The sequence below is a fragment of the Fulvia fulva genome, chromosome 4, assembly GCF_020509005.1.
Source record: "Fulvia fulva chromosome 4, complete sequence".
Classification (NCBI taxonomy): Eukaryota; Fungi; Ascomycota; class Dothideomycetes; order Mycosphaerellales; family Mycosphaerellaceae; genus Fulvia; species Fulvia fulva.
Genome location: NC_063015.1, coordinates 1,606,628 through 1,617,996, shown reverse-complemented (window position 1 = coordinate 1,617,996; position 11,369 = coordinate 1,606,628). Strand labels below are relative to the sequence as shown.

At 53.1% G+C, this 11,369-nt stretch overlaps 4 protein-coding genes across 4 annotated transcripts; 2 read left to right on the top strand and 2 right to left on the bottom strand.

The window, feature by feature from the left end:
* Nucleotides 1-1,177: 1,177 nt before the first annotated feature.
* On the top strand, nt 1,178-1,783 carry CLAFUR5_04356 (uncharacterized protein; the record flags this gene model as incomplete). Its single annotated transcript, XM_047903504.1, has 1 exon — nt 1,178-1,783. The coding sequence occupies one exon, from the start codon at nt 1,178-1,180 to the stop codon at nt 1,781-1,783; it is 606 nt and encodes a 201-aa protein (XP_047760058.1).
* A 147-nt stretch (nt 1,784-1,930) lies between these two features.
* On the bottom strand, nt 1,931-2,770 carry CLAFUR5_04355 (uncharacterized protein; the record flags this gene model as incomplete). Its single annotated transcript, XM_047903503.1, has 1 exon — nt 1,931-2,770. The coding sequence occupies one exon, from the start codon at nt 2,768-2,770 to the stop codon at nt 1,931-1,933; it is 840 nt and encodes a 279-aa protein (XP_047760061.1).
* Nucleotides 2,771-3,376: 606 nt separating this feature from the next.
* On the bottom strand, nt 3,377-6,833 carry CLAFUR5_04354 (Developmental regulatory protein wetA; the record flags this gene model as incomplete). Its single annotated transcript, XM_047903502.1, has 2 exons — nt 3,377-5,211; nt 6,311-6,833. 2 exons carry the CDS (start codon nt 6,831-6,833, stop codon nt 3,377-3,379), a joined length of 2,358 nt encoding a protein of 785 aa, XP_047760060.1.
* A 978-nt stretch (nt 6,834-7,811) lies between these two features.
* Nucleotides 7,812-9,426, top strand: CLAFUR5_04353 (Na(+)/H(+) antiporter 1; the record flags this gene model as incomplete). The annotated part of the gene is made up of 3 exons (XM_047903501.1): nt 7,812-8,051; nt 8,108-9,014; nt 9,068-9,426. The coding sequence occupies 3 exons, from the start codon at nt 7,812-7,814 to the stop codon at nt 9,424-9,426; spliced, it is 1,506 nt and encodes a 501-aa protein (XP_047760055.1).
* Nucleotides 9,427-11,369: the final 1,943 nt, after the last annotated feature.

Here is an 11,369-nt window from a genome sequence, read left to right as displayed (position 1 = left end):
ATGAAGGGGGTAGAGAGCACGGCCAGCATGGTATGGAATGATATACCATCAAGGTCTCAACAACTGGACCCAGAATCGATAGGATCAAGCTTCTTGTTCCTGCCCCGCATAGAACTATGTCTTCACGACCCTGGCATTCAATTTGCGCGGTGCGCGTGGTTACGCGTCTCCATGGGCGCATAACCAAGGGCTCGACGCGCTATAAGCCCAATTGTATTGTTACGGCCTTCCTGCTGAGCTATACGCCAGCGCATTCAAGCAAAGGCCTTTGCTTCAATATGAAGTCGACGCGCTCGGCGGCACCCAACTTTGTCACCTGCCCTCGGAGTGGCCAAACGTGGGAGAATGCCTTGTTAACGCAAGACCTGGCGGACTCCCTCGCACATGTACATCATAAGTACGAATCTCTGCGGCCCTCATGTCACCACGATGGCGGACATTGCGTAGTGGGTCCTCACTGCCATCTGACCGCATGGTCTTAGAGCCGCATCTTGGAAATCCATGAGCCAACTTCCTCGGAGCATGGCAACGATCTGGCTCTACCTTCTTGGAGAAGAGATCTTCAAGTCCGGAGAGATACAGACCACCCAGAGGATGGGCTCTCCACGGGCGAACCTATCCCTCGTGATCGCAACGTGCTGTACTGGAAGTCCGGGGTAAGTGAAGGCGACAAAGTTATTGCTACCTGTACCGTGTACGCCATGGACGTCAACAAATAGTTGCCGAAAAGAGGCAAAAGATCAGCCTCTTCCAGGACAAGCCGAGGGAACTCTATCTTGCAAAAGAGCACTCCAAGCTGCAGCACCACTCACAGCAGAGCTTGCGGCAGCCAAGCTCGCCTTGTCTTCAGCAAATCTGGATGAGGAAGCAGTCCGCTGCATTTATACTTTTGTTACCCCTGCTTCTCCCCACCTGTCAGTCTTTAGCTAACCAAGATTCGGCGTCTGGGGTAGCATCAGTGAGCATGTGCGAACGGCTTCTACGAGGGAGTTGTCTTCACTACGGTAGTGTCACAGCACCATACGAGCATGATCTCCATAGTAGGATCCGAACGTTTGTACGAGGTGAGACAGGTAGGTGGTACATAATCGACGCATACCCCTTCGCAAAGAAGATTGATTCAGCTTCATCCTTCCTCATCAGGCAATCCACGAATAAAGACTATTCCACCGACAACATGCGCTCAGTCTTCTTCACTGGCCTTCTGGCTACTCTCGCCATTGCGAGCCCGATTGCAGTCGTCGAGAAGCGCGGTGCTGCCAACATCGCTGCTGCCCTGGACAACGTCAGTGCGAACATCAAGACCGTCAACTCTACCTTGAGCACCTTCAACAAAGGCGATCTCGACTCGCTCATCAAGGTCCTCAAGATTCAGCAACAAACCAAAGACCTCGGTGAATCGCTCAAGACAGCGACTTCCGCAGCCGAAGCATCGGAGCCTCTGGACGATGCAGGCAGCTTGACCATCGGCTTGGCCATCTTGAACGACCTACTACCAGACACAACCTCTCTCCTCACCAAGATCGAGTCCAAGAAGCCAGCGTTCGACGCTGCCGTCCTTGGTATTGCCTCTGTATCCGCCACCGTTAAGAAGTCCCTTGTAGAACAGAAGCAGCAATCCGCCGAGCTTGGACAAGCCATCACTGCTAAGCTCACACCAGCCTTCGCCAACCTCGCTCCTGGAATCAATCAACAAATTGCAGACAAGTTCACTGAGGCTATCAACATTTACTCGCAACCAGGTGGACTCATTCCACTTCCAGCTTTGCCTTTCAAGGAGTAAAGCACGCAGTATACTCTCACGACCCTCGACGATGTAGCGATATAAGGAGATCATGATATATATGAAATGCCATGAACGCCAATACTGTATCCTTCCCTCAAAATTCCACCGGTGTTCCCTGTCACTAGTGTACACCCGTCTGTCTCTTCACCTCAACAATAGCTTCGAATTCCCCACTCGCCCATCGACGTCGCTGTCATAGTCTAAATCCTCCTCCTGCACGGGATTCTTGAAACACACCGTCTTATCTACACATTGTACATTCCTCGTCCATCCGAAGAACAACGTCTCTCCCATCCTCACGAACCCAAGACTCCTCCAGAACGCCCTAGCACTACGCAGCCCTTCCTCCCAACTCACGGCTCCGCCCTTCACCTCCTTCTCAGGCGCAAAAGGCATGGTAAGTACGACGACTGCTTTATGTGCCCGTCTCGCCATATCGACGACCTCTTCAAGGAGACGTGTGACCAGCTTCGACGCCCAGCCGTGACGCCGAGCCCAGAGCGAGACATATAGACGTTCAAAGACGAGCACCCAAGGGTCGTCACTGTCAGAGCCCCAAATCCCCTGATTCCTGAACTCTTCTCGTAGACACCGATCTGAGGTGTTGAAGAGGTGCTTGACAGCGTGACGTGTGCTTTCTTCGGCGTTAGCAGCGAGGGTCTTGAAGTCTTGTATAGGATCCGACATTAACTCGGAGCGGACGAGGATAGCGCCGCACGATCCCAGGACTTGGTTCTCATACTTGTTGTCCGAGTCGTAAGGTGATGCTTCGGGGTTCAGACGGTCGGTGGAGAGGCGCTGGACCCATCGTGTTCTGTGTTTGCTGCCCGACTGCTCTTCAATTGGCAGACCCTCCAAGCATGCAAACCGCACTCCATTCTCGTCTTCATTCCAATCCTCCGATTCCCTCGAGCTCGAAGATGTGTCGGAGCAGTAATTAGTGATCCTAGGTCGTGGTTGACTTTGATAAATACCTCTCGCCATCTTTCCTCAACTTCCTCCTGCCGCGACGACAACAACAGTAACAAACAGTATGAAAACAGAAAGAGTAATAGTCACCCGTCCATACCTGCTCTCTTCTACTCTTCTACTCACCGTCAACAAACCCAGCGCAAAACTTCCAGTCACGCCCAAACAGCTTACGGATGACCGATGACCAGGCGGTGTGAAGCAAAAGCAACCGTGGGTGGTGGGACACCAGGAACACGGCCAGGATGATCGAAGCATGCAGCGGCATGGGACTACTGTCGCAAGAAGAAAGATCACGAGAAGTGAAGAAAGCCAGCCAGTTGGATCGTCATCCGCGAGAAACTATGGCCACGGGATGCAAGGCCATGCTTTCGAGCATGATCGATGCGAACGAGAGCGTGTACCTGGTGCGTGGAAGGAAGGCGGTCAGGAAGCGCAACACGTTGAGATAGCGAGCCAGGGTAAACGTCGGCAGATTCCGTGAAGGAGACGGGCAGAAATCGTGGAGGTAGACATATTATGACGACTGTAACAGTGTGGAGGAAGTGATACATTGCAAATGCTTCATGTCAAGGTTATACACATCAGATTATCGCTAACCAGCATCTTCAATCGATCACACTACCCGGCAATCAGTCCCGCCCTCTGCAGAGTCTCCACATCGCCTCCAGCCTCAATCACCGCCCTCATGGCCGCTTGGCTAAGGCGTCTCCGCTTATCAGCTGCCTCCTTCTCCCTTCTGGCCTTAGTCTTCGAGCTCCCGGAAGGCGCTACACCGCTCAGGATCTTGTTACTGTCCGAAGGCGTGAAGTTGACGAAACCGCCGCCGCCGTCCTTTTGTGGATGCCGTGGCGTCGAATTAGTAGATTTTGTTCTGCGATGGCGAGACGCGCGTCTCGAAGACGAAGCACGCCTGGAGCGAGACTCGGTAGCTGGCGGAGAAGGCGAATGCGAGATGCGGCGACTTGGGGTGTTGGGGTCTCTGTGGTATGATGGTCGAGTCGGTGAGATTGGCAGACCATTCGGGCACGATTGTACATAGAACGGACTGGTCGGTGCCATGGAAGCTGCTGGTTGGTAGGTTGATTGCGGTAAGTATGATGGGTTCGGTCCGGTGGTGTAGTTGGAAACCATGTTGGGATCGCAGCTGATACCTAGACCGAATGTGTCGTTATCGTCGAGCCCGCCGAATGGATCCTGGTTGCTGAACGGATCAGTCAAGATTGGTGCAGTTGCTGGCTCCGCGAAAGATGGCACCGTAGGCCATACGTCTGCGACTGGCGGTGAGCTTGAGAAGCCAAAATCGAATGACTGGATCCTGTTTGCTGCTAACTGCGCGTTGTTGTCCGGATAGAATGGGGCGGTATCGTTGAGAGGCACAGTCTGAGGTGCATACGGATTGCCAGGTAGTGGCAGCGCCGGCTCGAAGTAAGATGATACCGCATGACTGCCAGGACTCAGCAGTGGCGACGCAATTGGTGTATGGAGTCGAGCTGCTTGTTGAAACGTATTCGCCAAAGGCGAGATCTGATCATCGCAGCCAGGAACTGGAGCGTAAGCAATGGAGGATCCGAAAGCAGCGAAAGCTTCTTGTGTCGTCCTCGCCGAAGGCGGCGGAGAGTCTGGGAACGCTTGCGATGGCAACCTCAGCTCATACTTCTTGGGACTGTTTTGAATACGCTCTGCCCAGACATCTTTGAAACCTGCACGATAGCGTGATGGGTTCATCATCTTGGACGGCGAGACATCTCTCGACTTGCGGATCGTGGCATATGGGTGTGCAGCAGCAGAGGCGGGAGGCTTCGTAACACCCACAGGCCGCCCACGTGAGACCGATCGGGCATTGGTGACACTGCGCTGGGTAGGTGTCTTCCTTCCGTTTGCAGCAGGAAGTCGTGACCGCTGGCGTGGTAACGAGTATGATTGGTCCGTGGGCGACGAAGGTAGTGCAGGAGGTGAAGGATGACCTCCTAGACTAAGGAAGTCACCATATGACTTTGTTGACCTCAGCTTCTGTTGGCGCTTCTCACACTCTGCAGCATTCTGTTCGAGAGCTCGAAGCTTTCTTGTCCAAAAGTCCCCGGGAGCTTTTGCTTTGGGCTGCTTTGCTTCTGTCTCTATGCTCTCGACCACTGAGAAGGGCTCTTCCCAAGAAAGTATAGGCGAAGTTGCGGAGGTCTGGTTGCTTTGTTCGCTCGAGCCTGAGAAGTCGAAGAGGTTTCCAGACCCGTCTGAGCTACTTCTTTCACGCTTGCCGCCCTCCAAAGCGAAAAGGTCGTCGCCATCGAGGTATTGGTCAAAGACATTGTCGCATAGACTTGAGAAGTCAGGCTCTTTGTTCGTCGGCCGGATTTGGTAGTTGTGCTTGTGACTGACTGCAGCCATCGCAGAAATAATACGATCGATCGTGCAGAAATGAGTACGATTGCTGTAGTGGAAGTTGGCGAGGATGATGGCTGTCGCAGTAGTCAGAGGATAGCAGTAGCTTGTCTAATATGAAATGTGCAACACACTTCCGCACTGGGCGAAGGTCGTCACCTGAGAGATATACAATCCACGACATAGCTATTGTAACTGGTCGTGCTGGCCGACAAGCATTCCACATTGTAGCCAGAGGAACAATCTGGATTGGCTGAGGCTCGTTGCTAGCCTCCTCGTGGTGACGTGAGACACTAGAATGGCTTTGTGGCAGCGTGCATTCCTCTCGGCTGCCAGGCTGGGAGAGGAATGCAGGAACCAGAGCGTTGGTGCAGATCAGCGGCACGTCAGAGACGGACTTCGCGGAGTTATCTCAGATGACAGTAGACTAGAAGATGCTCCAGTACCTCACGTTTCGTTCGTGGTGCGAGATCCCGTAGCGCGGGCGGACCTCTCGTCAGCACGAGGTCTGAGAGGCTCCGGCCGCAATGCGCTCTCTCGCCAAGATTGGTCAGTAGGCGACTGCGACGCCGCAAGTTCGGCCTGTTGACCCGGTCTTTGCGGCACGAAGCCCCCTTCGACGTCGGAAGTAGTGACTCGCATCGGCTCTCCTGGCGCGATAGCAGTAACGCCGTACGCCGCGGTCGGCGAATGCTGCAGAGAGCTTGAAAGACTTTCTGCTATGGATAAGGAAGAGAAGGTCGGCAATGGCAGTCCAGGATAGAAACGACATTCTCGTTCGTGAAGGCCACCTGTGCATAGACAAGAGTTGGCACCTGGAGAGCCTTCCAGCTCGGAGTATGGACGCGGGGAATGCGCAGCTGAAGAGGGTTGTGAATATGAGGAGGCAGAGGGTGTAGACATGGCGTAGTGAGGCCTGGACTGACATTTCCTAGGTACCGCGGGAACAGGATCGTGTTGGTCCAAATCGTGTGGATGGAAGAAGCGACAGCCCGAGTCATGAACGGCGCCGACGCAGGCACAGCGAAGCGGACTCTGATGCTGTATCTCCGGCTGTCGGTTTGTAGAGTCAAGACTCGAAATTGGCCCGAGTAATGGTGACGAGGTCAATTGCTGCCGACTGCCTTCACGTCGACGCGTAAGCTGACGAAACAACACTGTCTGGTGCCTGCATACCATGAGCGTTCGCTCTTTCCACCATCTTATCCGCAACGACTGCATGAGACTTCTTCAGATTTCCTCTGACGAAGTTGCTCATGAAGAAGTTGCATCGCAAATCAACTTCCTCCATCATGTAGAGTCCTTCGGCGGGAACTTTGACGCCCAGTTCATGAGGCTCTCTAGGTTCGCCCGGTATGTTGCCACGAACGCTCCATTTGCTCTTGATGTCTACGCCCGCAGGCGCAAAGACGTGAGTCTGTAAGCCATTGGGCAAGTCGTAAAAGCACGCCTTGTACGCGATCTCGCCTTTCGCGAATGCCCAGGGCAAATAGTTGATTCGATCGGTAATCTCGTACCAGACAGCATTCTCTGCCTCGTCTTTTGACGCGTTTGGAGGAGGTTCGGTAAGCTCATGTCGTAGCACCAGCGGATTCAGTTCAATCATAGCCCGGTGATCGTGGAGTTGTGCTATCGCCGCTTCTCGTGAGACGGTGGACGGCAAGGGAGTGATGTTGGTCAGGAAGCTCCTCTTCGACATGACGAGATCTGGACAGAGAGGTAAGAGGACCAAAGAGCCGGACAACAATGATCAGAGGAGGGTGGAAACGTGTGATGTCGCTGTATTACGAAGGATTCGCGAGGTGCTGCGCATCTGATGGCTGAACAAGCGAGACTGCAGCTGAGAGACAAGACTTGCTTACTGGTCGCACGCGGGGTGCGATATCGTTCCTGTTGAGTACGCGTCCTGTGTGCTGCCCGCAATATTGGAGATGTTCAGGTTGTTGTTGATGGAAAAAGAATCGTGCAGGCAACTTGCACGTGTGACGCATGCCAGCGGCTGTTTCCGTCCCCTGCTAGAACTAGAAATGGAAGTAGTTCTATCGTTCGAGAAGCTGGGAGGTGCTGTCCATGAAAACCCGTACCAAGATGCAACATACATGTATATGCTCAATGAGCCTTGGCCAGGCAAGTCGATTTGTCTGAACAGTCACGACACCCGCTCAAAAGCTGCAGGACTGCGTAGAACTACATAGACCTGACTGGTGCTACAGTACTGAGGCTAGACTGTGACGTTGAAGCAGCAATACATGTATCAAGGCCATCTCACACAACAACATACTGAGCGATTGTTTTCCCTTGCGCCCGGAGCCACGCCACGAATGCCCTGACAGTACCTTTGGCGGTCGAAATCATCGCCGTCGACGGCTACTGTGACCCTTCGCCGACAGACTGAAAACAAGCTTTCCAACCAGCATGCAGCCAAGGTTTAGACGAGCATCACGTTGTGTCAACGGCTGTGAACGGACAACAGTGACGGCATCAAGAACTTTGCCAGAGAACATTGAACATCTTGCAGACTTTGTTCTCGCAACTTCCACATAGTCCACACGCGCTGAATCTTTCATCGTCCTGACATCGCCCTACGACCAAAACTCCTCGAGATCGTGGCAAACAGTACCTGCCATCTGCAGACCGAAGCCACATCTCCATCTCGAGATTCGCCACGACTGCAAACATGGTCTGGAGCCAGATCGAGGCAACACCGCCTCATGTATCCTATCTGCTACTGTCGACCTTCTTGATCAGCTACGTGCTTTTCACAAAGTTCTTGCGAAATCGTCTTCACCTTTCGGAGCCGCCAATCGCACTTGTCGTCGGCATTATACTTGGACCACAGGTGCTTGGCTGGATCACTCCCAACTTCTCGAAAGGCAATTATGGCAATCATGAACCAGGAGAACATGGCTGGGGATGGGTAGGATTACCAACCATCATCAAGACTCGACACACACGGATGCTGACAATTGCCAGGGAGACAACGTTATTCAAGAAGTCACCCGTGTCATCGTAGGCATTCAAGTCTTCGCAGTCGGCGTGGAGCTACCCAAGTATTATGCATCCAGACATTGGCGCTCTGTTGCCATGATGCTGGGACCAGTAATGGCCGTCGGTTGGGTCACCTGCGCGTTATTGGTCTGGCTCATCTTCAAGACCGACGTCCCAACCGCGATGGTAGTCGCTGCATGCTTAACACCTACCGATCCAGTATTGGCAGCCAGCATTCTCTCCAACAGTCAATTCAGCGTTCGTGTGCCAAAGCGTCTCAAGGACATGCTCAGCGCCGAAACAGGAGTCAACGATGGCATCAGCTTCCCATTTCTCTACCTCGGACTGTACCTACTTACCCAGCCAACTGGCGACATGGCTCTCAGAGATTGGTTCCTCATCACGATCTTATGGCAATGCGTCTTCGGAACATTCATCGGATTGTGCATAGGTACATTCTTCAACTGGACGTTACGCTTCAGCGAGGCACGAGACTACATCGATCGTGCTGGGTTCGTGGTGTTCTACCTTCTACTTGCCTTGTTTAGCGTTGGAGTCGGCTCCACGTTGGGATCGGACGACTTTCTGGTGGCTTTCGGGGCTGGTTATGGTTTTGCTCGAGATGGCTGGTTTGCGAAGAAGACCAAGCAGACCGCACTGCCACAGATCATTGACCTACTGCTCAACAACGCCATGTTCGTGTACTTCGGTACCATTCTGCCCTGGAAAGCTTTCAAGCCTACGGAAATGACACCATGGATCACACCTGGCCGGTTGGTCGGTTTCTCGGTGCTGGTACTGCTACTTAGGCGTATACCTGTCATGCTCGCCGTTTACCGCTGGACTCCTGACATCAAGACTGTTTGGGAGGCACTCTTCTGCGGTCATTTCGGTAAGCATTACATGCCCACTCCTCCCTATGTCTATGAACTGACCTCCATGTAGGACCTATGGGCCTTGGGGCATTGTTCTTAGCCATCGAAGCCCGCGCAGTGCTTGAGAACGGCACCAGCGAGCCAGATGCTCGCCCTCCCGTTTATGCACCACCTTTCACCAACCGGGAGAAGGCAATCGAGACTGTCTGGCCTGTCATCTCGTTCGTCGTCTTCGGCAGTACTCTGGTGCATGGGTTCAGCGTTCTCGTATTGAGTATTGCTTCTCACTTCCGGCGAGACAAGAAGGATCGAGCTCCACTCATGGCTGCAGAAACCGATCCACTTGATGGCATGGAACATGGCATAGGTGATGGGGAGAGCGCGGAAGAAGAGACTGAAGAAGAGGACGAAGGCGTGGGTCACCTTTAGCTTTGGCAGCATGATCGAGTTCTGCCTCGACAATGTTTGTTGTCCGATGTCATCTACACCGTGGACGACTGATACAATCTAATGATAGAATCGCCGCAAAAAGGCGTAAGAGCGCCAGACTGTTTACCACTGGGCGTATGTATCACGCTCGAACCACAACATCCACCTGTCAGTCTCTATCATGTCATACCTATGACCCGAGTGCTCGGTCTTGCGCATTATACCTCGACCCGTACATCACGACAACAGTAGGAGAAGTTCAGAATGCAAGATGGACGGACGCTACATTGTCCAACATAGCCGACTCGAGGCCCACGCCCGTGTGTGATGATAGCAGATAGGCAACACGCAAAAACCTACCCACAAGTGTGTGCGCACACTTGTGGGTGAGGAAACTCTCGAGATGGTGTAAACCGTCGAGAGTTTTTTCAAAGCGGATCCGCCGGTTGCATCCATGGATCTGGTTTGAGATCTACATGATGCACCTTTGCATTTTCAGTGAACTTGAGCCATCTAGGGCAACAAGTTCTGCATTTGTGTCCCGAAGGACGGGAGCGGAAGTTTGCCGAACGACTATGTAGAGAAATTGGTGGCACCCGGGGTTTTGCCGATGACATGTGAAAGTCGACACTAGTGCATGTTAGACTGGCCCGAGCTCAAATTTGCTTACAAGACAGCTGCAGACATTGCGGTCGCTTCCCAGCATCGTCTCAATCTACGTCTGTAGTTTGTACGTCGAAGAGTCGATGAGCTCAAGGCTCCGCCACTCGATTTACTGATGGACTGCAAAAGGAGCGGGCTGTGAATGCTACGGAAGCACTTCCATGACAGGCTTACTGAGGAGGTCTTGCGCTATATACGCAACTCGACGCATTGCCCCTCAAATATCACGAACTTTGAACAATCAACAACGCCATCCCTACCGCCAACAGTCCAATCTATTGGTACAAAAAGCCGGCTCCTCTAACCAGTTGCTTTCACGTTACCGAAAATCCGCTAAGCAAAAAACCTAGACGCATGTTGCGCACCATGTGTCTAGGGAAAACCCCTGGGTCCTTGGGATTTTATCCAGAGCGAGCTCGCTAACTCCGCAGTCATCATGTGCTGATACTGCTCGCATTCGACCGTCGTGGTCCGTCGACTCCACCTGCATTGTGTCCATCCGACTTGAATCCGCCTGCATTGATCACGCCAGATTGATGCGTTGGGTCGAGGTCTGGAAGACTCTCGAACTGGGTTCTGGTAGTTGTTGAGCGAAGGGCGCGCGGTGAGGGTCAAAGCGCCCCGGAGTGAGAATAACAAAAATGTGCTGTTGGCGGTTGTGAACCTCCAAAGGTAAGCGTAGCGGAGTAGAGCTCTCTACCAACCCTTCTAGACTGCAAAGTAGCGTGCGATCCACGCTACCGCTACCCGACGTACAGTGCTTATTATACGACGACATAGGCGTTAGCGACGAGTATATGTTTGCGAGTTCGCCAACAGGCACAGTGCGGTAGGTCACGTGACCCTAAAACTTGGAAGTTGACCAATCAGAGCGGGCGTCAAGGCTAGTTGAGGGCTGGTGATAGAGCTCCACTCCCTCCTCGCTGACGCCACCACCTACGCTCGAGTGTTCGCAAGCTCACACGTCGCTACGGTGGATGGCTAGCACTCGTCGGTCGTTACGCTTAACAACGAGCATCGCTGCCAAATTCGAGGCGATCGCTAATTGGTCGAAAAAGGTTCAGAAAAGTCGCAATTAGCTAGGACAGCCCGCTAGCTCCGGACCGGTGAATCTTGCTCCGTGCACGTGAAGCAGCAACAACGCCCTTCGCTCATCTCATAAGAAGGCTCTGCCGGCTTTCAACGGTATCATTTTATTTGTGGCCTTGCACCACATCGCCCCGAATCATCGGGTGAAGGCATCACTTTTGAACGGGTTTATGAGGGTGAAATCGGTGGCA